The sequence below is a fragment of the Lathyrus oleraceus genome, chromosome 3 (assembly GCF_024323335.1).
Source record: "Lathyrus oleraceus cultivar Zhongwan6 chromosome 3, CAAS_Psat_ZW6_1.0, whole genome shotgun sequence".
In the NCBI taxonomy this organism is placed as follows: Eukaryota; Viridiplantae; Streptophyta; class Magnoliopsida; order Fabales; family Fabaceae; genus Lathyrus; species Lathyrus oleraceus.
The window spans coordinates 203,476,634-203,503,687 of NC_066581.1; the positions used below are offsets into that span (position 1 = coordinate 203,476,634).

Genomic DNA, 27,054 nt, shown 5'->3' on the forward strand with positions numbered 1-27,054 from the left:
CCCGAAATTTTTTGTTGTCTGTCAGCCTCGCTAGGCGAGCTGGTAGCGAACGTTTGCTTCGCTAGGCGAGCGTGTAGCGAACGTTCGCTAGGCGAGCGTGTAGCGAACGTAACGTTCGTTAGGCGAGCGTGTAGCGAACAGGCCAGTTTTGGGCCATTTTCTGGATTGGGCCATTCGTGAGCTGGGCCTTCGTTCCTTTGAGATCAGTGTCATAAAAATGAGTCGGAGTGCCCTGAAAAATGTCTTGAAATATTAATGGGCAAATTTTGGGGTATGACAGTGATGATGATGAAGTTGATGGGTCCAATGAAAATTCCTATGAAGGGAATCAAACATTATATAACAAAGAGGGTCACAAAATAAAAGGAGTTGTTGCAAGGGTATGATGAAGTTATATGTCCTAGAATCCAGCTGGTAATTGAGAAGAATAAAAAACATGCACATGGTTGGACTCCAACATGGCATGGAGATGATGATATTTCATTTTTTTGTATGACCAATGGGATTGAGACCTATTGTGTCAATCTTAAAAATAAAACATGTTCATGTAGAAAATGAGATTTGCATGGAATACCTTGTTGTCATGTAATCACATGCATTTGGAACGTCAAAAAGCAACCTGGAAGTTTTATGGCTGAGTATTACAGGTATAATTCACATGCATTTTGAATTCTTTGGTTTGTATGGTCTGTATGATTGATTATGTTTATGATTTTTTCAGGAAGTCAACTTTTGAGAAGACCTACTCAAATATTGTATTTCCAACAAATGGACTATGATTATGGCCTATAGTTGATCATGTGTCAATTTATCCTCCTGTTATGAGACAAGCAATTGGTCGTCCAAAGAAATTGAGAAACATGGAAAATGATGAACCAAAGAACCCTCATGCGCTCTCAAGGAGACTTGCATTTGTTACTTGTAAGAATTATGGAGAAATGGGACATAACAAGAGAAGTTGTAAGGATAAAAGAGTAGCCGACAGAGCAATACCAAAGGGAGGAAACAAAGCAAAAAAGGCAAAGACCGTTAAGGGTGGAAACAAAGAAAAGAAGGTAAAGAAGTCAAGTGAAAACCAGATTGAGATTGGACAAGATTCTCAAGCACCACAAACTACTCAAGATTAAACGCAATGTTGTTTTGTAATACCTAGTGGTCTATATTATGTTATGGTCTGTTATGTTAGGTTTGTGAACCAATATGGTCTGTTTGTGAACCATGGTCTTTTTTGATGTAATGTGGCATGTTATGAACCAATATGGTATATTTATGAACCATTGTCTTTTGATGTCATTTGATATGTTATGAACCAATATGGTATGTTTATGACCAAGTTATAATATGGCATGTTATGATCTTTTGATATTAATATTCAACTATTATGTACAAGGTATGATCTGTTATGTAATTGGTTATTCAACTTTTATTCAACAATTATAAATAAATCAACTATTATGCAACTTAACCAACATATTGTAATTTCATTTTATTATCAAGTCAAGTTACACAATGTTACAAAAAGGAACACAACTGAACTAACATATTGGACCTATCAACTTAAACCAACAATATTACAAAAAGGAACACAAGTGAACCAACATATGCTAAACATGTTACAACACATAACCTAAACATGTTAAACATATCCTATTTCATTATTGTTGAAATGACATATGCGATTAACACAACAATGGTAGTTGAGCTTCAAATGATTTCTTCAATAATTTCATCTTCATCTTCATTTCTTCATCTTTCCTAATATAATCTTTCATATTTTGCTTCTCACTATTGAAATTCCGTAGTAATGACAAAATAACTTCATTTTCCCTTGAATTCATTTCTTCATCCAACTAAATACAGTGACTACACTTCATGTAACCTTGCACCTAGAGAAATCAATAGAGTAGAATGAAGTTGCTTCAATGGCGATATAACATAACAGAGAAGAACATCAAAAATAGCATAACGAAAATTACATCTTATACATTCCACAACCATAGAAATGACGTTTTGGGTTTGCATCAGTCCATGTTGTCATCAATGGAGCATCCATACCACAATGACATTCGTACCTCAATGAACGATTTCTATAACTATTTTTTAAAACTGATTTCTCATACACTTTAAAAGAGGAAGACGAATTTGGGAATGAAACAAAAATGGAGGATTGAATCTACTGGAAATAGAAATTGAGTTTAAAATTAAGCAGGAAGAAGAAGACGCCTAAGGCAAATAATGAAATTACAAAGTTGTATTTCCTTCCATTAATAAAGGCAATAATAAAATTCATTTAAAATTATTATTTTAATTAAAATTACTTTTTAATACTAATATTAATTATTATGAATCAAAATATTCAATTAAAACTTACGATGTACAACACATGTGTCACATCATTAACGAGTACGTCACATAGAGGGGACCATGAAAATCCCAAAGGAAATAAATTTTAGACATCCAAAAATTGATTTTTAATATGAGAGAATTAAATTTTAAAAAACTTTAAAATAGAGGGATCAAAAATGCATTTAAACTTTTTCAATATAATTTTTTTTTATAAATCAGTGAAATAATGTATATTTTAAAACAATGTTTTATAAATCGTGTAGTTTATATTATTGATTTCTTTCCAAAAAAATTAATAAAACTAATTTAATTTAAGTCACTTAAACTGAATTATATTTATCAAAACTTGAAAGAAAGAAAATTAAAATTAAAATATAAAATACTACCTATATTGACATATCCATGTCTTATAGGTGCTATCATTGTGGTGATTGTCAAACTTTACAACTCCAAGAAAAAAAACATAGCTCAATGCATTTCTCAGACGACCTAAATATTATTTTTATTTTATTTTCTCTCCTCATTTTCTCTTTATATATCCCAATCATCATCATACGAAATCTGCTCGTTAAAGTTTTACAGAAATAAAATCAATTTAAAACAATTCTAAAAATTAATTTAAGATCAAACTGTGGAGATTAAATTATTACACAAATCCAAACCCAAGAAATAAAAAAGAGAATAGAAAAGAACAAACAACAGGAAACCACATCTCACATAGAACCTTGTAGATGAAATCAAAGACAACCAAGTTTTTTGTTTATTTTAGAAAACAATATAGGTCGCTATAGAAGGATCTTATTTTTTTATCCTTTTGTTTTTGGTTCGACCGTTCAAATCAGATGCCTACAAACATGAATATTGACATTCAAAATCTTGGAATGTTGAAAAACAAGAAAACAACAAATAAAATAATCAAATAGAGAGAACTTTGAGGCATGGTATAGGTTCAGTTTGACCTATTGTTAACTTCAGAAAACATCTTTTTAATTTTATTTTCATAATTATTTATATTAATCTTTAGTATAAAAATAAATAAACTGAAAAATATGGCGTAATTGAAATTAAATTATAACATGTTCTTGAAAAATTAAAATTAGAGTGTCAATACATCTTGTAAAGATGCAGTATCTACTGAAAGTTCAAATAACTCAGTTGGATCTTTTGTATCTGCACCTATCTCTATATAATTTCAAATTTTCAAAAGTGCTATTGCTAAAAATTTGAATCAAATTTGGGTTAAAATAATTTTGATAGGTAATTCAAGTACAATCAAAATTTCCGGTAGCATATTCAAGATTTTTGATACAAATTAAAAGAGAAATACCGAAATTTCAGAAATTTTCTATACAAATCGAAAGGATTCTCACGAAAATTTTGAAATTCTCGAAAAGAAACTTACCGTTTTCAAAATTTCCAGTAAACTGAGAATTTCTGATATTATTCTGGAGTTTTTGGAATTTGCACGGATTTTGAATGAGATTTAAATATGATTCAAAATTTTACAAGTTTAATATAATTGGTTCATTGAGTTTGGGGGTGTCAATAAAACTAAATGTGGCAAGTTAAATGTTTCTCAAAGTCCAAACCATACTTTAGGCCCAAATAAATAGCAAGTTCTACACTTCCTTTCATAACAAAATTGAATGGTTGCTATTTACACCCGCTCGATATATATATAACGCATCCAATTTCTACTATTTTCGTATAAGTATTTCTTTTTCTTTATTATTATTATTATTTTAAAATTGACTGTTGTCTTTAATGTTATTTCACTGTAACATATTAATCAATTTATATACCTTTTTAAATAAATATTTTAAGATTATCTTCATTGACAAGTTAGCTTGAGATATGTTTGAAAAGACTGATAAGCTTTGTGTATGTCTCATATATCATAAATATTTGTGTGGTATTGTTTATTCTCGTCACTACATGTTCCTCCACATGAAATTTTATAAAGAATGTGTTAAAAGATTGGTCCCTTGGATGCTCTTGTTGAGTATATGTGTGCATATTTGTGACCTTATTATGCCATTTAAAGATTTTTACTCTACAACACCATCCCACATTCATCACTTGTAAAATAAGCTCCATCATCACATCTTCACTAAACGCATAATCAAAAGTCTCAGTTTCAACCTTAATACATTAAATATCTTTATTTGGTCTTATCCTACTAAGAGTAGATACTCTTGAATCCTCCATGACAAATAAGATTTATATGATCCTAACATGAAACATCAATCTTGGAATTATATATAAAAATATTATTTTTCAAAAAAAGATAAAGTTTCACTTTTGTCTTGCTTGACACAACTTTGTTCCTATGCTTTCTCTATGCTTCCATCCCAACATGCCCCTCAGTAATGTGCTCTGAGTATGGCGTAGAAGAAGAGTCATCCTTTCATTATTTTCGTAAATGTACTGGTTTTTGAAACTTTTGGTTGTATGTTGGATTTAATCATTAAAAAAAATCTTGACTCATGATGGAAATGTTTAGGTCAAAATTGAGATTAATAGTATCTTTTTTTAATGGCAAATAGTAATATATTAATAAAGAGTGAGAAATCATCAAAGAGCTATAAAAATAATCTCAAAGCATAAGAAATGTCAGAAAACAACTAAAAATAAAAAATGGTACCTTGGTATTCCCACTCCATGGTACACGCCTTTCTCATTTGCTTAAGTAACCCACAAACAAGACACAAATATAATTATTTAATTATGTGAAACTCCGATAATAACTCTTGCATTATTGCTAATGTAGATGAAAGTTGTAATGACACACCAACATGTATTATCTTTGACGGTATCTTTCGCACCTTATTGAGACATGGAAACATGGTTTCTCTGGATTTATATTCGACTATTTATATATCCTTCCTGCATAGATTTTAGCCTTTTACAAAGGCCTCTAACTAGCCAAATATATGGGCATTATTGACTTAGCATGCTATGAAGGCCCATCCCCCAATATCAGCCTCGTTGAGACCTCATTGAATAAGTATCAAAAATATGTGGTGTTAATCCAAAGTATTAGAGATATTGTTCCATTTTGGAACCACAATTAGATGTAGTTGATGAACTAAAGATCTCGAACAAGTGGTATTGATCTCTGATACGGTGGTGTAAGGTGAATATGCAAGGTTAGCATTCTAACACTCAAGTCAGTTCAAGATCCAAGATGAGTGTAGTGAAAAGTGGAGATCATAAATGTGTATCTTTATTTCCTGTAAAAAAGACTTTATATTCTGGGTCAAGTGGCATGGATTTGAGTTGAATTGAGCCTCGTTTTCTTGGGTCTCTGGCTGGCCAAAAATAATTTCCACTAAGGCTTGTCGGGCACTGAGGGAGTCGGGGAAGCATTTAGTGGTTGAGGTCAGCCTATTAGAATGTTGTCTGATGCGATCTAGAAATGAAATGCTTGGAGTTAATTGAAAAAGTAGCAAGGAGTGTGCACATCAAATGCATTTCCATTACTAAAACATTTTGCTGCTTCCCTATGACATATGTGTTGACACGACTAGGCAGGGGAATGGTGATGCTTATAGTGCACTCGAGTACACTTGAGTTTGCTTATATTTATAAAGAGAATCCAATTGTTGATTCTATAACTCCTAATCCTCGTTGATCTGGGATGTCCAATCATTTTTGCCTATAAAATATGAGGAGTTGGACATTGAGGAAAAATTTCACCATCATTCGCATTCAAGTTAATTCACATTTTATTTTATTAATAAACATCTTCTTTTCTTCCTTCCTGAAAGCATTTATCGAAGATTGTAGCTTTTTTGTTCAAATTCTCTTCCTTTCTTCATTTACTCCCCTACACCAGCCTCATATGACCAAATACCCTAATCAACTCAAGCTTTTATTCTTCAGTATTTCCTATGTTCTAGCCAAGATGAGTGATAACCTTATTCTTATAATGACTGACTCTGAGAGTGACGTTTCTTCTGTTGCTAGAATGCGGTATCCCCTGATTCTCATTTACTTCCCCTTGCTCATGACAGTCTAAACCGCGAAGTCAAATCGTTATCTGGAGATTCTGATTTATAAATGGTATTTGTAAGCTCTCTTGATGACAAAGCTTCTTCGTTTGACTCTTTAGAAGCTCTATTCTCAGATGACGGTGGAGAGTTCAATGTTCCTGAGATCCCTATGCCCCCTCCCATTTTGATGAGGAATAAATACATGTTACTAAATCGAGGAGAGAACATGTTGACGATTTCGTTCAGATTCACCAGAGAACCAATAATTGTGAACCTAACAACGTTGAGATTAGGACCCACTTAGAGTATTAGGATAAGTCAGATGCAATTTCTGTGATCAAGCCTAGTGAACACTTTAAGGTTGACGAAATGACCCAAAGAGGTGTGGCATTGGTGGAGTCGGTCTTTGTAGTGAAGTATGATTGGGGGAATGCAGAAGTAGTGGGAAATTCGTTCATTCTAAATACTTAAATGGAAATAGGTGCTACTGACATCACACTCGGCGACCCTCTAGATTGGTCGATTTTCCCTGTGGGTCAGGAGAGGAGAATATGCAGCTCTTTTAACAACTTCTCAATCTTCTTTATGATTGCTTATTTACTAGGATAGTATTGTGGTTGCGCTTCTCTAATATTGAGATGGCCATCTTGAAGAACTTGAAGGTTTCCCCTTGCCAACTTCATCCGGGGGCTTGGGCTTACGTGATGGCGTTCCAATTTTGCACCGAGCATCAGTCTTGAACGACTTCCCTCAAATTGTTCTTTGACCTCTTTTATATGGTGCACACTTCCCAGGATGACCATTGTGACCAAGGGCTTATTAGTTTTCACTCATACAATCCTTGGTTCAACCATTTCACCCGCGATTGGGGAAATTTCCTGAGACGTTTATTGTTAGTGAAATCCATCACTCCTGATGTCGATCTCACCATTTTCTCCTCCCCGATCGGATTTTCTCGCTTTTGCAAGGGTAGAGTCTTGAAGTATTTGTCATGGACTCACTTCCACCGGGGAGTCCATTTCTACCGTACCAAGTTGGGTTCTCTTTGTAACACACGGGGCCGAAGAGGGCGGAGAGTGGTTACATGTAACACCCGAGGGAGAATGAGTGGTTGTCGATGCACGAGGCATGACAATGAGACACTCATAGCAGCTTCTAGGGAAAAACCAAATTCACATCGGAATGAGAGGGATCCTGAGGTTGTGCAGGTATGGGACTACATGGTTGAAGGAAGGCTTGTAAGGATTAATTGGTACTACCTATGCCAACAAGATGCATCTTATTTTCGATAGCCTAACAAATAAGAACTTTATAGTTAAGCGTGCTTGACTTGGAGAGGTTTTTGGATGGGTGACCTTCTGGAACTTTCTCGAAAAACGTGTGAGTGAGGATAAAAACATGCTGAAAAGACTTGTGTTAGTTTGTGGGGTCAGTCGGAAATCTTGAAAGCAGTCTAAGGTGTTAAAAATGGTATCAGAGCTAGACATATCCTAGTATGATGTAGTTTGGGGACGAACCAAGCGGAAGTTGGTGGACATGTAACATCCGATGTCGAAGAGAGCGAGAGAGTGGTTGTCAGTGCATGAGGCATGACAATGAGACACTCATAGCAGTTTCTAGGGAAAAAACGAATTCATATTGAAATGAGAGGGATCCTGAGGTTGTGCAGGTATGGGACTGCATGGTTGAAGGAAGGTTTATAAGGATTAATTGATACTACCTATACCAATAAGATGCATCTCCTTTTTGTTCCTCTTACTTCATAAATTTCTTTTAACCAAGTACCTTTCTAACTCAAGTTTTTTCTTCGGCATTTTCTACTTTTATTCAAGATGAGCGATAATAATATTGACTTAGTGAGTAATTCTGGAGCATACATTTTATCTGGGTCATCCCATGATTCTCATCTTCCTTCCTAGAATATTGATTGCATAGGACCATAAATTATATCCATATCTGATGATTATGGGTCAGAAAGGATGTATGAAGCTTCCTTGGAAGAAGAAACTTCTTCCTCTGGGTCCCCATGTCCCTTTCCTTTCTTTTTGAATATGTGGTACAAACCAATTTGCAAGAGAGGGAACTTTCCATAGATTTCATTCAGGTTCGCCTGAGGACCAAATCTCACGAGCCTAGCGACATTTAGGTGTTGGAGCATTTAAATCACCATTTGTGTTCGGTTGCGTCAGAATATAACTAGGTAGGTTCATAAATGGTGGGAAATTCCTTGTTTATGAGCACTGAGGCCTCCTAAAGCAATGTTGACCTTGTGGTCAGCGACTCTTCAGAGCGGTTTACAAGGGTAGGACTTTGGCTGCCCTTTTATGAATTTGAGATACTCGTCTTTAAACATTTAAAGATTACCCATTCCCAGCTTCATATGAGGTCATGGGAATATGTGAGGGTCTTCCAGCTATGTGATGAATACAAGTCTTATAAGCTTTCTATTAAATTATTCTTCAATATTTTCCATCCAATGTGTGCCTCCCCAGGTACACATTTACTTTCATTCGGTCCACCAGCGGTTCTACCCCTTAACTCTAAATTAGGGAGATTTTTTGGAACGTTTCATATTGATGAAGACCCTCACTTTCGCATCTCACTCTATTTTGTGTTACCTTCTAGTAAGCCCTTTCTCCCTTGTCGGGGTTTATACCCAAAATATTGGTCCAAGCTTCACTTTAACCGGTCTGCTAAATCTTATTGTACCCAGACAAATTCTCTTTCTTTGAACGACCTAACCATAAAGGAGAAGATGAAATATTTGTTTCATGGACTTAGCTATGAGGAAGGGTTCGACCCTAGTGAGGTTCCCCCGGCCAAGGTGAGGAAGATGTGAATTAATCCTCATGTTATCTTGAGTGCAGTTAATATTGAATATGGGAGGAATATTCTTGGCAAGGGTGGAGTCTTCATGCCTTTTTTTCTAATATGCTTGATTTCATTTTGCAGATAGCATGGATAAAATAAGAAAGTTAAATATGTTCCACAACCTTGTCGAAGCTCAAGGTTTTCTAGCTATGGTGAATATTAGGAGTTCTTCTTCTGTCCCTTCTCCAGTTATAGCTCATTATCCTACAATGGATGTAGAAACTTCGGCTCATGTGCTCGATGTAACACGTGATTTATAATTATCGATTATTTTATTTATTTATTTATTTTATTTAATTGGTGTGAAATTAATTAAATAATTATTTTGTGTGAATTATGTGAATTAATTAAATTAAAATAATAGAAATAGAGAATTAGTAAGAATGGGGTGGAAATGTGAATTAATAAAAATAAAGGGTAGCAAGAAGTAAGAGATTTAGTTAGTTGGGTCAAAGATGTAATTAGATAGAGGCAGTTAATTATTTGTAAATATAGAAAATTAGAGAGAAATAGGTCTCATTCTAACAACACGTGAAATAGAAAAGGATTTTGGAGAGAAATCGTGAAGAGGAGTGTCATGGCTTGAGGGAAGAACACCAATTCACCTTGCTTTTGCTGGAAATTCTGAAATCTAAGGTAAGGGGGGACTATTCATCTATGGGTGCTAAATAATGAAAGGGTATATGGGTTTCCTTAATCTCAAATAGTGTTTGATCATCTATAAATATGTGATGTGAATTGATGAACATTTGAATGATAATTATGTTTGTATGTTGATTTTGATTATGTTTTCCATGGATTGATTCGAAGTGTAATGATAGGTGGTTGTTGTATGGTATGTTCTTGAGTTTTTATGAAAATTTGGTGTTTTAAGGCATGATTTTAGGTGATGAAATCACGGGAAAAAATTGTAGTTTTGTCAATTTATGTATGTTTGATCCATTGGTGATGTTAGAATGTGATTTTGAGAGTTTTTGATTGATCAATTTCGGAATGGTATGAGGTTGTTGGAATTGGTTCTGCAATCGTAATAGAGAAAACTATTTTTTTGTAGAAAATCCTCCAGTGTCAATCTATTGCACCCTAATTTCAATCGATTACACTAGTTTATTTTTGGTAAATCCTTAAGTAACAATCGATTGCAACCTGGTTGCAATCGATTGCACAGTGTAATTTGAGACAAATTTGTTTTGAATTAGTCGACATATCTCGACGATTTTGGTCATAACTTTCATTTCTTAAGTCCAATTTAGATGTCGTTCGAAGCATTGGAAAGGTAACACTATGAAATACACATTGGTAGTGAGAGTTAGGATGATTAAACTAGGATTATGTGTGTACTGTTTTTATGGTTTTCATGATGATGTTATGAACCATCTAGTGAAACATTGAGTTTTTGTTGATGATGAGTTGATGTGGTAAATTGCAAATATAATTGCAAGTTGTTTGATTGTAGTGTTTTGGTGACATGTCGGTTGATATGCAAGGTTTCAATGTGAAACTATCTTGTTGATATTGTACATGAAATAATGCGGTTCAATTGATATTGTTTATGTTGTCAAGTTATTGTGATGGTACATACATTCATTCATGCATCATGAGTTATTGTTGTTGTGAAAGAGGCGATTGCAGGTTTTGATGATGGTGACCGGTAATTTTCCCAAGCTTGGTGTTTAAGCTTGGAACTCGGTGTGAGGCTCATGGGTTTGGGAGATGGAACCCGGTTCATAAAAAGAATCATTGTTGAGGCTGATACCGCATGCATATGAGTCTATAGTATTATTCTGATTCACCTTGCATATTGATTGTGTATTATGGTGAAGTGGGTGAAACTTGAATACATGTGTTGTGGTGTATAGCGGATTATGTTTGAATTGTACTGTATTTAATCTAATTTGATTGTTTATCATCCGTTTATTACTTGAATGTATTTCTCACTCCTTTTGCTTGAATATTGTCCTCCATATACCTCTTGCAGATACTCAAGAGTAACTGTTGAAGTAAGTGAAGTAATCTCAGGGAGTTACTTCTTTAGTTTCGTTTTTTAGAAGCCTTGCTTTGATCTTGTAACATCGGGGCCGGGAATGTTTTATTTGATTATTCTGTTGAAGTTTAATAGTTCATTGGCTTATGATGAAATGTTTAAGAGTTAAGTTTAACAACTCTTATGTTTTGAAGAAGTTTTAATTAAATGGGTTTTAAAAACTGAATGTTGAGTTTATGTTTATTTATCCAATTAGGAATGATATCGCTGCAATAATACCCTAAGTGAATGTGAGCGTGCGATGACAGGTGTAATATGAAGTTAGTATATTCCACTGCATGTTGTTAATAGTTGAATGATTTTAGAGGTTTTTCATTGGTGACACCTTAAATTGTCGTATAATTCTTAATACATAAGTTTCATGGTTTAAGGTGTTACACTATGTAAGACCCTAATTTTGACCCTAAGATCCCTCATGGCATCATAACATTGCTCATTGGCATTGCCTCAAGGATCATAGCATCTTGGCTCCTTAACCCTTGGATTGGGGCTTGTGTGAGTTGGTTTGAGACCACCAAGCATGATTGAATTGTATATTATTGCTTTTCTTATTTTATTTACTAACCAAAAGCACAAAAATATTTCACTAACATCTTTTGTTTTGAAGCTTAAGCAGTCATGTGATACAAGGCTCCTAGGAGGCTCCTATGCCCATTGAAATGGCCAGATGAAGATGAAAGCAAGCATGAAAATGGTTCCCAAAGATCTCAATCATCATATATGCCTCCCAAGTATCTCAATTTGTCAATTTGATCAAGATAAACCAAAGGGCTTGAGGATTGCTTCCCAAGGAAACCCTAATTCAACTGTGCATTGACTGTGCCTTGCTCATGAAGCAACCTCAACCTATGATCAAATACAATCAAGGGAAGTTCTTTAATTCATCATTTTATTCATATATGAGCCTATGTGAGTATCCTCAATCATTCATTCATCAAGATTTGAAGTTTGGCTTTGAGAAGTTGATCAGTCAATTCATCTGACTATTTTGAAATCCATTGAGATCTAAATTTTGATGTGTTTGTCAAATGATGATGACCCCAAGATAAAATATGTTCTTAAGAACCATATGGACAACTTTCATGTTCATAAAAATTTAATTTGAAACTTGTAAGGTCATCATTCATTTCAAAACATTATAGGTCATTTTGACTGAAACCCTAATTTTGGGACAACTTCCCAAGGACCTAACTCCATCATTTTTTATGATTTTGAGGTTATACCAAGTGAATTGGAAATTTTAATATTTCTAATTCAATTGTTATGTTGGACAAAATTTTATAATCCTAAAAGAAACACATGTGATAATACAAAACATTATAGGTCACTTCGGACCAAAGCCATTGAAATGTGAAAAAGTCCAACTTCAAGTGCCCATAACTTTCTCATAAAAAATCCAAATGATGCAAAATTTAAGTCCAAATTAATTTTCTTGAAAATATCTACAACTTTGATGTTGAAGGTTTTATCATTTGAGGCTTTCATCATTGAAACAAAAGGGCTTGAAGTTGGTCCATTTTGGCAAAATTCTCAAATACATGTTTTGTACCTTGAACTTCATGGCCAATTTTCAATATTTTCCCAACTCTAAATGGATTTTTGTTCAACATAACATTTGTTCCTTATGTCAAGACCTTTCCAACCATTACCCACATGCTTATGTTTCAATTTTCCAAATGACATTTTCGAAGAGGTGAAGTTTTGTTATCATTTATGCATAACATGATAAATTTCCATGCACAAGCTAATGCATTATAATCTACATGTCCATTCCACTTTGGTTAGTGTTCAGCACTCATTTGCAATGGATTTTGGGCCTCACATGCGCCTGTACAGGCCCATGCATGGAGGATCCAAGTTCATGCACACACGAGTTTTCTACTTGCTTGCATCAGCTGTGGCTATAAATAGACATGCTTGCTCACTTCAAATATCAACCTAAAGGCGCCTGAAGCTCTGCTCAACTGAATCCCAAACCCTCGATTAAAGGAATTCTGATTTTTCTCTTCACTTTTTCAAGTTTGAATTTCAACTTCCCTGGTTGATCTTCAGCTTATAATTCCTTAGCCTTGCTTCCTTGTTACTTCAAGATCAAGTTGCACTGAAGAATTGGATTGGATAAAGCTCACACAAGCTGCACTTCAAAGGTTGTTATCATAACTGTTTTTCTTCGAATCTTTCTTATTATTGTGCATTACTTGGTTTGGTTGCCATCTCTGAAGTCCTCATGTGAGAGGCAATTGATTTGTGGTTTTAATTTTGAGAATTGGACAAGTTCAGATTGAACACTTCATTTTTCAAGCTCGGATTTCTTCCTCTATAGGAATCTTGAGTGAAAACTAAGGTTACAGGGGTGATGTACATCACCCCAGCTTTCGAATGGTATGTGGATCGCGTGTTTTAGTTGAGGTTTGAAAACCTGCAACTGGTGGTCGGAACTGGCCTTCTCACCAGAGAAGACGGTGGTTTCCACCACCGTCCCCACGCGTCCCAAACTCAGCCCTTGGATCCACTCTTCTAGATCTAATCATGGCTCTTGATTTAATTGACTTTATTTAATACAATGTGTCACGCTGTTGACCAAGGTGCATCATGCGCGCGCGTTTCCCAGCCATGAGATGAGCCACGTCAATTAATGAGCCATGATCTGACGCCTCGGGATTTTTCTCTTTTATTAATTTCTATTTTAATTTCTTTTATTCCAATTTATTTTTAAAAATTCATAACTTCTTTATTTGAAATCACAAAAATATGGGACCAATTGTAAAAAAATTCTCTTAAATTCTAGTTTCTAAAAATGATTTTTAATTATTTTTCTGATTCAATTTAATATTTTTTGTGAATTATTTCTTTTCTGGTTATTTTTAATTCATTTAAAATGCTTTTTGATATTCAAAAAATGCAAAAATATTTTCTTAACATCTTTGGATGATGATGAATCTATGAAAAATATTTTCATTAATTTCTTAATTAATTTGAGATTTATTTGAGATTTTAGTCCAATTTTGTTATTTTTCTTAATTTTTAATTGTTTAAAATTAGTTTCTGATTTCAAAAAATGTTGAGAAAATTTGTCAAACCTTGTTTGACCATGTTAGACTTATGATGATCCAATTGGACTTATCCAAGTTGATTTGAATTGGATTTGAAGTTTGACGTTTATTTGTTCATTTTATTTCATGTATTATTTTAACTCCAAAAAAAATACCAAAAATATGTTTGACCTTTCTTGACTTCTAACCTTCATTTTACTTCTGTTTACCATTGATTGATGATGATTCCATTTATGTTTGATCAATGTGTTTTGGTTATGTCATTTAACTTTTCATTTTGTACATTCCATTTCCACCTTCATCTTCTTCTTTTTCTTTTGACCAATGAGTTAATGATTTGTGGTTAGCCTTGACATATGAGAGGCTTAACCTTCTTTGATCCAAATCAAATTTATCTTGATCAAAGATCAAGTGAATTGCTTTGTGTCAAAGATAGGTTGCTTCTTGGTCAAGCAAAAGACCTAACAATCCATACAAGGTCATTCTCATTTTCTTTTGGCATGGCAAGTCGTAGGAGTTTTGCTTACTAGTCATGGTCTCTAACTTATATTTATTTGCCTATAGTTTTATTGACCGGCCTCAGATAGGTGTGACTACTACATTAGTCAACTTACGATTGCTTAACATAGCGCTAAATTGCCTTATGGCACACTAACACTAGCTACTAATTACTAACATTTAATTCAAGCATTTAATTCTTGCAATTTACTTTAATGCAATTTAAATTCTCATTAATTCATATTGTCTTTTCCCTTTGCTCACTTGAGCTCATGTTTATGTTTATGCAATTTGCCTTTTGCTCACTTGAGCACATTATTGTGTATATACTATTGCCTTGTGTTTGTTTTGTTTTGTTTGTGTGATCCAATGCAAATGGAGAAAGGACTTAGAATTAGGACCTTACCTATGCTAAATGGAGTTTCAAGAGCAACTAGGCCTCATGCCTTTAGAATGCTATAATTGTTGAAGAGCAACTAGGCCTCACTCTTGTCCATTCTTTTTATTGCATTGTGGAACTTTTTGATTTGTGTGTTCTTGTGTGATAGGGATACCAAAACTTGAGCTATTTAGAAGGACCATTGTCATGAGCATCTAAGATAGGAGAGATAAATCTAAATTGGAGAATCCTAGGAGCTTGATTGAATATTTGTTTGATTGCTTGAGTTAATTGCTTATTGCTTGCTAAGTCCAAAGGAAATGAGCAACTTGGGTCATCTTTATGATCTCAAGAAGGGAACTCCAAGTGGTTTTATTTCTCTTCTCTCATCTTTGCATGTTTAGGACCTAGCCCTTCTCTTCTTCTCTCCACTCTAACCCAAGCCAAAAATTTTGTGCAAACATTGACATTGTTTTTTTTAAAATTAGAAACCTAGGCACTATGCCTTTGATTTTTCAAACTCTTTTCATAATACTTATTTTGAATTGAATCTTAAGTCAACTTTGACTTTATTTTGTGAATACTTTTCATTTGTAAATACAACTCACTCAAATTGTTTTATGGTTCCAATAACCATTTGTATTAAAGCTTTTCATAAATATTAGCTATTAGGTTTGAGTTATCATGGAGGTTGATGTAAACCTCACCTGTATCCTTAGTGATTGGACTATAAGTCTTCCATACTTATTATAGGGTGGATCCCTTACTAGTATGTTGAATCTCTCCTCACATGGTGGACTTTTGGTTTTTAGGTTGAGTTTTCTCCCTTTGATAACAAAAGACCTTAAGGCTTTTGACCAATCAATTCACCAACTTATTTGAGATTTTTACCCCGAACTACGAGGTTTTATTCCTACCTTTGTGATGGTACGTAGGCAATGGGTTTATCCATTCAAACAACAAAATTGTAAATAAATTGTACATTCTTTTTTCATCTCCCCAATCATGTTTGCACAAAATATTTTCACAAATACCAACCTACCATACAACATTTGCAAAAAGGGCTCCCTTAGAGTACTAAAGATGTTTTGGGTGCTTAAAACCTTCCCATTGCATAACCAACCCCCTTACCCAGATCTCTAACATTTTTATTAGTTTTTGATTTGATAAAACTTCTCGATTTTTGTTCGCTTTCTAACCTTTCCTTTGGATAAATATAAGTGCGGTGGCGACTCGAATTGTATGATTTACTTTTAATTTAGTCAATAAATCTAAAGGTAACGAATACCCCACTACACACTAGAGGTGAATCTTTTGTATGTTGTGGCCACATTGAAAGTGGAGAAACTAACTTTGCGTCCAATTGTAACTAAGGGGGTTTAGGATGATGAACAACAATCTCCTCGAGGTGAGGTTTCTCCAAAACAGACTTGTGTCGATGAAGGCGATGCTTCTAGGGGGGTGACTCCCTTTATAAAGATGTCGAATAGTTTTTCTTCCCGACTTCCATGCAATCATGAGGAAGTTGTTGCTATTATTTAGAAGTCATATTTATCCTTTTTCCATAATCTCCCTAATGGAAATGGCTTCTGAACTCGCTCACAACATGTTCAAAGCTGCTTCTATTTTTTCTCTTGTCTCTACTAGACAAGGTGATGTTCTGGCCTCGAGTAGTCTCTTCAAGGATAGGGATATATGGAAAGAGAAGTTTGAGGCTATGAAGATAAAGTGCACTAATATTCAGAGAGAGCTTGTTACTTTACAGAAGAAGGTTGAAGCTGCTGACTCTTTGTAAGGGGTTGTGGAAGTATATGGCTCTCCTTCTATCCTGGCAGCTCGTGTCACTGAGTTGGAGGATTATCTTCAAGATTTTGAGAAGTGATATAAATCATCTTCTGATTCCATTAAGGAAAAGGATCGACGGGTGGAAAAGTGTTGAAAAGATGTAGAGGCGCTAAAGGCTCTCCGAGACGAGGTGGTCGGTCTAGAGCGGGCGCTTCATGATACTCTTTGACAAACTATGCAGAATATGCTCGGAGTCCGAGAACAAATTGTAGAGCAATCAAGGAAGTTCTTTTTATGTGAAATAATTTTTGTCGAGGTTTTTGACCCATTTAAATATGCTTCTAGGGTGAATATAGCAGGTGGTCTTGTTGCCTCAGCTTTAAATGCTCTTGAAGCTAGCAGAAATATACCCGAACGTATCACACGCTCGAACATACAACAGAGTCGCCGTCGAACTTTATTTATCCCTAAAGGGAAGGGGAAACATCTATAAAACCCGGGGGAAAGAGATATACTGGGTAAGGAAGTCGGTTATGCAAGGGGAAGGTATTAGCACCCCAAACATCCATGGTACTCCATGGCAACCGTTTTGATTGTTCTCGCTCGAATAGGTGTTATTTGAGGATTACTCGCAAAAGAATGGGGAAGGAAGAGAATAGATAAAGTGCTCGGTGAGGATTGGGGCCCTCATGCCCACGTATCCTCATAGTGCAATGAGGAATTCAGAGCTCCGTAGTTCAAAGAACTAATGGTGAGAGGTGAAAAGAAGTGTGATAGAAATATGGTATGAACCAAAGAATAGTGTTGTTTGAACTCCAACAAGGGTGAAAAGATGAACCCAAGAGTAAACAGGTATGAACCAACAAGTGAGGGCCTGCAACGATTGTATCACTGTATTAGGACAACCGAAAAAAGAATGAATTAGGTGTTTGGGTTAAGGGTTAAACATCTCTTGATTCACCATCTCCTGATTAGGATTTTGAAGGCCAAGACAAGGCCTGGGGAAGCTCCATGAGATCATGCCTTGAGAAATTAGGATTTGGAAGACCCTAGAGGATTGTTTGGTCACATCTTTGTTGAATTCAAGCCTTCGCCACCACCATTAAGGTTTTGCATCCCCCGTGCTGATGATATGGTTAAACCATGCTCTTGAGCCTTGATATCCATACAAACCCTAGCTTCATAAGCCCAAGTTTTTTTGAATCCATGATGAATGATGCATGTGGATGAATTATGAATGTATGCAAGTGATCTCCTGATCAAGTGGTTGGATGAATAATTAAGAAAGGGGAAGGCAAATTTTGGGGTACAACAGCTGCCCCTATTTAATCTTCTTGAACCTGAATACAAGAATTGTGGGAGCTTTTCAGGTATTCAAGGTGGAAGGTGATTAAATGTCGACGTACCCGAAATTTGCTTGGACAGGTGGTTGAAGTTATCCCAGACTCTGGGTGTTTACACAAGGTGTCATGGGGAAGATGTTATATGTAGTGCATCATGTATGCTTGTCTTTTATGATGCATGTTTGTTTGCTTATTTGTCATTTGTGGGTATGGGAACTCCGACTCGTCATCGAAGATTGGAAGACAATTGCTGTGAAACTTAGGTGATGCCAACACTGCTGTCAAGGAATCGTCTGCCTATTGAGGAACACTGAAATGATGGAACCAACGTGGCATCCCAGCTGATTGGGTGTCACATGCGTTCAAGTAAAACCATTTTTAAGTCACCGGTCAACTTTCAAGTTTATCGGGTTTTAACAGTGATGTAGAGTGTTTCTCCTTAGTGTAGCTTTTTACTATTCCCAAAATTTTTAAAGCATTATGTGAGTAAGACAAGTCAATTACTTCGCATACAAAACACAGAAGAAAATGTTTGCTGGAATAATTGAATTTTATTGATATGAAATTGTACATATGGTGAGTACAAGGATGCAGACATCCTTAATGAGGATGCTGCAAAAATTGAAAGAAAAATGAAATGGCAATGGGAATTTTTTTTGTATATTTTTCTCCATTGATTACAACATTGGCCTTAGTCTACCCTAGAATTTGAATCCTAATACCTTACTTTGGCTGACGGTGATTGGATCGGTCTTTGACCCTCTGATATCTAGCTTGTAGCGCATGAGCTCAAGGATCATAGTCAATGCCTTTATCCCTAACTTCTGCCTGGGCATTTCAATTATTTTCGTCCACCGGGATGCTCATTTTTTCCTAAGTCTCCCTTTCGGGTTTTCGACTTAGCGAGCTTTATATGTGTTCCCTAACTTTTGCATGGACAATTCATTTTTTGGGTCCATCGGGATAGCCAATTTTGCCTAGATCAACCTTGCGGTGATTAATCTAGCGGGCTTTTAACATTTCTTTTTAGGCATAATATTTTTTGACTATGTCTGCATTCACTGGAGAGGGCAACTCTTCCCCATCCATTGTTGTGAGGATTAGAGACCTGCCTGAGAATGCCTTCTTAACGATGAAAGGTCCCTCATAGTTAGGAGTCCACTTGCCTCGCGGGTCTGAGTGAATAGAAGAATATCTTTTGAGCACGAGTTCTCCAGCACGGTACTCACGAGGAAGAACCTTCTTGTCAAAAGCTCGTTTGATACGTCTTTGGTATAGCTGAACATGACAGACGACCATCAAACGCTTCTCTTCGATCAAATTCAGCTGGTCATGCCGTGATTGAACCCATTCAGCTTCATCGAGGTCAGCCTCCATGATGAATCTGAGTGAAGGAATCTCGACTTCAATCGGTAGGAAGACCTTCATCCCATATACCAATGTGTATGGAGTTTCCCTAGTGGATGTGCGGATCGAGGTTTTGTAACCGTGCAAAGCGAAGGGTAACATCTCATGCCAGTCCTTGTATGTCTTAACCATCTTCTGGACGATTCTCTTGATATTCTTGTTAGCTGCTTCTACGGCGCCATTCATCTTGGGCCGGTACGGTGAAGAGTTATGGTGCTCGATCTTAAATTCTTCACACAACTTCATCATATTGTTATTGAGGTTACTGGCATTGTCAGTGATGATCTTGCTAGGTATCCCATAGCGGCAGATTATCTCTTTCTTGATAAACCGGGTAACCACTTGTCCAGTGACATTAACATATGAAGCAACTTCGACCCATTTCATGAAGTAATCAATGTCGACTAGGATGAATCAATGTCCATTGGAAGCTTTGGGCTCTATCATCCCAATCATATCGATGCCCCACATAGAAAAGGGCCATGGAGAGTCAGAACATTCAATGGAGTTGGTGGCACAAAGATCTTGTCGCCATATATCTGGCACTTGTGACATCTTTTCACAAAATTGTAGTAATCAACCTCCATTGCCGTCCAATAATAACCATCCCGAAGGATCTTCTTGGCCATAGTAGGACCCTTTGCGTGTACACCCTTACAACCTTCATGTATGGACTTTATGATTGTACTAGCTTCATGTCTATCCACGCATCTGAGTAGTACATAATCATAATTCCTTTTGTATAATACATCATTGTTTAGGAAGAACTTGGAAGAGTCTTCTCAGAGCTTTCTTATCGGTAATGGATATACCCTCGGGATATTGTCGTTTCTCCATAAATGTCTTTATGTCATGGAACCAAGGCTTATCATCAGGATCGGCCTCGATTGCTAGACAATATGCTAGTTCATCTAAGTGGTCAATCTGGATGGATGGTGCTTCATTCTTCCATTTGACTTTGAACATAGATGCCAATGTGGCTAGAGCATTTGCTAACTGATTTTCCTCCCTAGAAATATGATGAAAAGAGATTTTATCAAAATAGGGTATCAGCTTTCTAATATGCTCTTTATAAGGTATCAACTTGTTATTCCGAGTCTCCCAATCGCCTTTCACCTGACTGATTACCAGAGCTGAATCATTGAATACCTCAAGAATATTGATCCTCAAGTCGATTGTCGCCTCTAAACCATAGATACATGCTTCATATTCTGCCATGTCATTGGTGCAGCCGAAACACAATCTAGCGGTAAACGAAAGGTGGAAGCCAGTTGGAGAAGTGATAACCACACCTATACCATGGCCTCGAGCAATAGAAGCACCGTCGAACACGAGCGTCCATCGCGATCCTGGTTTAGGGCTTACCTCGAAACCTGGCATAATGAAGTCTTTGATAAACATGATTCCCTTATTTGGAAAGTCAAACCTCAACGGTTGATAACCTTCGACAGGCAGGTGAGCAAGGTAGTCAGACAAAACACTCTCTTTTATTACTTTTTGGGTCACATACTATATATCATACTCGGTTAACATAATTTGCCACCAGGAGATTCTACCAGAAACAACAGACTTTTCGAATATATACTTTATCGGGTCCATCTTGGATATCAATAAAGTAGTATGACAAATCATATATTGTCTCGGGCGTAGAGCAACCCAAGTCAAAGCACAACAAGTTTTCTCCAAAAGTGAGTCTCACATTCAGTGAATTTCTTGCTGAGATAGTAGATAACATGTTATTTCTTGCATGTGCCATCGTGTTGACCCAAAACGCAACCCATAAATTCATCGAGTAGCGTGAGGTACATAATGAGAGACCTACCAGGAACCGGTGGTATCAAGATTGATGGTTCTTGCAATTACTCTTTTATTTTATCGAATGCCGCTTGGCAATCATGGTTCCACACAATCGATTGGTTTTTTCTTAACAGTTTGAACATCGGTTTGCAGGTAGCCGTCAAATGTGATATGAATCTAGAGATGTAATTAAGTCACCCAAGGAAGCCTTAGACTTCTTTTTTTGTTCGGGGAGCTGGCATTTATTGGATGGCTCGAACTTTGTCTGGATCAACCTCAATACCTTTCTGACTGACTATGAAACCCAAGAGTTTACCAGATCGGACCCCAAAAGTATATTTAGCCGGATTCAGGTGCAATTTAAACTTTTGGAGTCTGACAAACAATTTCCTCAGGTTCACCAAGTGATCTTCTTCAGTTCTGGATTTGGCAATCATGTCGTCCACATAAACCTCAATCTCTTCATGAATCATGTCGTGGAAGAGGGTTACCATGGCGCGCCGATATATTGCCCCTGCATTTTTCAGGCCGAACGACATGACTTTGTAGCAGTAATTTCCCCAAGGTGTGATAAAATAATCTCCTCCATATCTTCTGGTTACATATTTATCTGATTGTACCCGAAGAACCCATCCATGAAAGAAAAGACGGAGAATTGATTTGTGTTATCAACCAAAACATCAATATAAGGGAAAGGGAAGTCATCCTTTGGGCTCACTCTATTGAGGTCTCCATAGTCTACACACATTCTAACTTTACCATATTTCTTTGGAATTGGAACGATATTAGCAACCCACTACGGATATTCAAAAATGGCTAAAGAAGCCAGTGTCTAACTGCTTTTTAATCTCTTCCTTGATCTTGAGTGCCATATCGGGTCTAGTCGTTCTGAGCTTCTGTTTGACTGGAGGACATTCAGGCTTGAGTGGCAAGTGATATTCAACAATGCTTGTGTCTAATCCTAGAATATATTGATACGACCAAGCGAAGACGTCAACATATTCACGCAACAACTCTACCAACTCGGAGTGTACATGCTCGACAAGAGATGTCCCAACTTTTACTTCTTTTTTGTCAGTTTCAAAACCCAAGTTAATAACATTCACTGGCTCTTTGTATGGCTAAATCTCTTTATCTTCGTGCTCAAGGAGCCGCGCTAGTTCAGCTGGTAATTCATAATCTTCCTCACTGTCGTCTTCAGCTTGGTTGATTGGAAATCCAGATTTACAGTTGATTTTAGTCGTGTTGTAATCAATGGTTTTATTTGATCTGCATATGATGAGCTTATTTTAGTATGCTTTTTTCAGAAAAGTGGAAAAAGAAAAAGAAATCTTTTGCCATTTCGTTGTTTTTAGTGAAAAAGGAAAATAACTGAAAGAAAGGGAACACAAGTTTTGCATGCAAAAAGTACTTTTTATTTATTCACATAATACTTTTAAACATGGAGACCCTTACAAGCTATCCTCTCGTCTCGGGAGAGGAAGAGGGATGGAGAAAACAAAATGCATTACGTTTTTTTCGAGTACACCATGAGAATCACGGTGGCCGTCCAATTGGGAAGCTTGAACCCTAGAGGACATCTACGAACAAGGTTGGGTGCCCCTGGCTTGCTACCACTGGACTCTCCAATAACTGCCACAATATGCTCGCTTTTATAGTCGGCACTACTGAACTTGACCGGGTTGAATTACTTTTTCTTCGAGCTTGCCTTGCGTGCTGCTGGGTGATAACCGATACCAAACCTGTCACGCTTCTCTGCTACATTGACGACCTTACCCCAACCGGGAAGCAGGCCTTTCTCCAATGTCTACTTGGCACTTTTTGCTGAGGATATGATGGTAACGGAGGATTGGTTGTTGTTGACAGTAGCAGAACTAACTTCTTCAAACTCTAAATAGTGGAGCGGAACTTCGAAGATCCCTTCATCTGTTTCGACATATCTGAAGGAGGAGAGTTCACTGACCAACAAATATTCTTCACCATACACAATTACCAGTTTGTCATCAATCAAGTATTTCAACCACTGGTGCAATGTAGAAGTGAATGGCCCAACGACATGAATCCATGGCCTGCCCAACAGACAACTGTAAGCTGGGTTGATATCCATGACTTGGAATGTGATGTTGAATTGGTGGGGTCCCACACGGATAGGCAAATCAACCTCCCCAATTACCTGCCTTCGGGAACCATCGAAATCTCGAACGATCAATGCACTGGTCCTCAACTCGGGCCCTTAAACTGTAATTGGCTTAATGTAGACTTTGGTAACACATTGAGCAAAGAACCAGTATCAACGAGGACTCGAGATAAAAGAGAGTCAATATATATGACCGAAATGTGTAGTTCTTTGTTGTGGGCATTTCCCTCAAGAGGTAGCTCTGCTTCATTAAATCCCAGATACCTACTGGCAGTGATATTGGCAACCACGTCGTCAAATTTATCGACTGTGATATCTTGCATCACGTGGGCGGCATTTAGAACTTTCAGCAATGCTTTACGATGAGCCTTAGAACTCAACAGTAAAGACAAAATTGATATTTTTGAGGGAGTCTGATTCAACTAGTCAACAATCTTGAAATCACTTTTCTTGATCAATTTGAGGAATTCTTGACTTTCCTCAAAAGTGATACTCTTCTTGTGATCTTCAATCTGTTCTTTCTCAACCATCGGCCCTTTGCCCTTAGACGTCTCAGATTTGGCAGCTTTATTATCGATAACTTTCATCAACAACGGAGCAGTCGTCACGTTCGGAGTGGCATGTACAGTTGTCCCTGCCTGCAGAGTCGGGGTAGGAATGACCTTCTCCTTAGGCGTGATAATTGTGGGTGTTGGAGACACCGTAGGAGTGTATTTAGGAGCGAATACACGGCCATTTCGAGTCATGCCTCCCGTTTCAGCAATGTTGACGATTTCTGTGTCAGGAATGTGAATTTCTTTTCCTCCCAAATACGTTGTAGTTTCATAATTCCAAGGCACTGTCTTAGTATTCTGATATGGGAACGGAGTGGGAAAACGGAAATGAATCGGATGAATCCTCTTGGGAGGATCTTCAACCTTCTTTTTTCTGTACACAATTGTTATTGGCTCAGTTACTGCCACTTCTTCTGCTGCTTGAGACTTGGAGAACTATATTAACCCTTGATCTGTCAGTTCTTGCGCACAACCCTTCAGCTGGTCGCAATTATCCGGATCAAACTCGCATACTATGCAATCATCATGTACCCCTTCTAGAAACCCAAACTGTTCAAGCCTTTGTAACACAACAGACATCGGAGTCTTCACTTCTTCAGCCCTTAGTATAGATTCGGTAGCTTCCTCTTCAATCACAACATTGACTGCTGCGCCAGTATGGTTTGGCAAGGGATTAGTCTTTACATTAGGTTTTTCTTCGGATAAAGACAGAATCTCTTGATCAATTAACTCTTGGATCCCTTTTTGAGAGCCCAACAGTCCTCGGTGGAATGTCTTATATACCCAGCGTGGAAAACGCATGTGGCATTAGGATTGTGACTCCGATTAAATGGAGGAGAGGCTGCTGGAAGTTGTCTCGGTATAATAGCCCCCACATGGATCAGATACGACACTAACTCTACGTATGGTACCAGGATCTTATCAAATTGGGGACGATTACCAAAATTGCCTCTATTGTCCTGACCTCGATTTTGTCCTCTATTATCACGATTATATTGTTGGTTCGGATTTTTCTGAGCGGGTGTTGGTTGTTGATTGCCTTTCTGCGGTTGGTATTGGAAAGGCGGTTGCTGATATTGAGCTGCGGCAACATATGGATATAGATAATACGGCATAGGGGCCATCAGAAATTGATATCAGGGGCGAGCCTTCACCGTTACAGCGTTTGCTTCCCCCTCTTTCTTTTCAGCGAAGCCCCCATGCGGCCTCTTATTGGTTGTCTGCGGTGCAGGCGTGTCTGTGATTTTCCTTGATTTCAGCCCACTCTCAACACGCTCCCCAATGGTTACCATATCAGCAAAATTTGTTGACGAACTGCTGATCATCTTCTCAAAATACAGCCCTTGTAGTGTACCCATGAAGATATCCATTAATTCGTTGTCAGATAATGTTGGTCGGAATCTAGACGTCATCTCGCACCAATGTTGAGCATATTCCTTGAAGGTTTCATTAGATCTTTGAGACTGATTCTGTAGTTGAAGCCTTGTCGGAGCCATGTCAAGGTTGTACTTATATTGTTTCAAGAATGCCTCGGAGAGATCCCTCCATGATCGGATCTTTGAGCGCTCTAGACCCATATACCAATCCAAGGAAGCCCTAGATAGGCTATCTTGGAAGCAATGGATCAGGAGGTTGTCATTATCAATGTATGAGGCCATTTTCCGACAGTACATGGTGATGTGGCTGCGGAGACAGCTGATACCCTTGTACTTCGGAAGGCCAGGCACCTTGAATTTCTGTGGTAGTACCACGTTAGGGACCAAGCAGAGGTCTCGAACGTCTATACCAAGGCGGAGAAACCCTCGATGGCCCTGATTCTGTCATCCAAGAGCTGATAATCCGCAGGTCTGGCCAGATCAGCAGCGGGAGGAGCGACCTGACTGGTCGGTCGGGAGGTTTCTAAAATAATTGGTGCATGTATGTTCGGGGTAAACCATATTTGAGGCGGGTAAGAGAAACTCGGTGGCATAGTTTGAGCAGCATGAATTGTCTGAGGATATTTCCCTCCAGCCCGAGCATTAGGGGCTTGAGGTGCCCCTGTCTGCACGTGCTTGAGTGCATGGTATGTCAGCATGGGCATGGAGGTTGCCCCAAGATAAGCAAGTGGGATGGCCGGGAATTGACTGGCGCTCGCAGCTTGAGTAGTTTGAGTGGGAACCTGGAAGTGGAGGAGCGGGCCTCGATAGTCCTCTTCAGCATCAGGAGTGTCGTCAGGAACCTGACCTTGGTTGTTCTCCGGATCAACAACATCGACCGGAGTAGTTTGGACATTGGGGAGACCCCACGGGACACCGATGTTTCCAGCAGCAGCGGAAGAGAGAGCAGGATGGGGGAAGAAAGCCCCCCATGAGCGAGACTGGCAGCTAAGTGTAGGGGCATTCCCCACGGGTAGGAAGCAGCAAGCCTAGCAGAATCAACATGGACCATCTGACAGTTCCCAGCATTCTACACCATAGTTTTCGTCGGAGTCTCGATGGTAGTGCCAACAGCAGCAATAGGAATGGTCACCCCAAAAGCATGGGTTATGTTGGTAGCAGTAGAGGCAGGGGTCCTCTGAGATTGGAGAATCTCGAGGATAGTCTCTATGTTTCCCCTGAAGAGGTTCATTTCGCCTTGAACCTGGGCAAGGGACTCACGGACAACAGCGTTATCGGCTTCTTACTCGGCCATGATCTTTGACTTGTTGGAGCGAGTGTAGTATTGATGACGAGTCGTCGTTGTTGCTGTGGAAAAATGACGAGTGTAAGCATTTTATTTTCTGGTGGCTTTTGACAAATAAATGCGTGGATGCATGTATGTATGCGAAAAGATTGATATGTACATTTATTTTTCATTCATTTGTTTT

The 27,054-nt window shown here is 37.5% G+C and overlaps 1 protein-coding gene across 1 annotated transcript; it reads right to left on the reverse strand.

The window, feature by feature from the left end:
* Positions 1-20,471: 20,471 nt before the first annotated feature.
* On the reverse strand, positions 20,472-21,101 carry LOC127130422 (uncharacterized). Its single transcript, XM_051059433.1, has one exon. It carries the CDS (start codon positions 21,099-21,101, stop codon positions 20,472-20,474), a length of 630 nt encoding a protein of 209 aa, XP_050915390.1.
* Between the last annotated feature and the right edge of the window lie 5,953 nt (positions 21,102-27,054).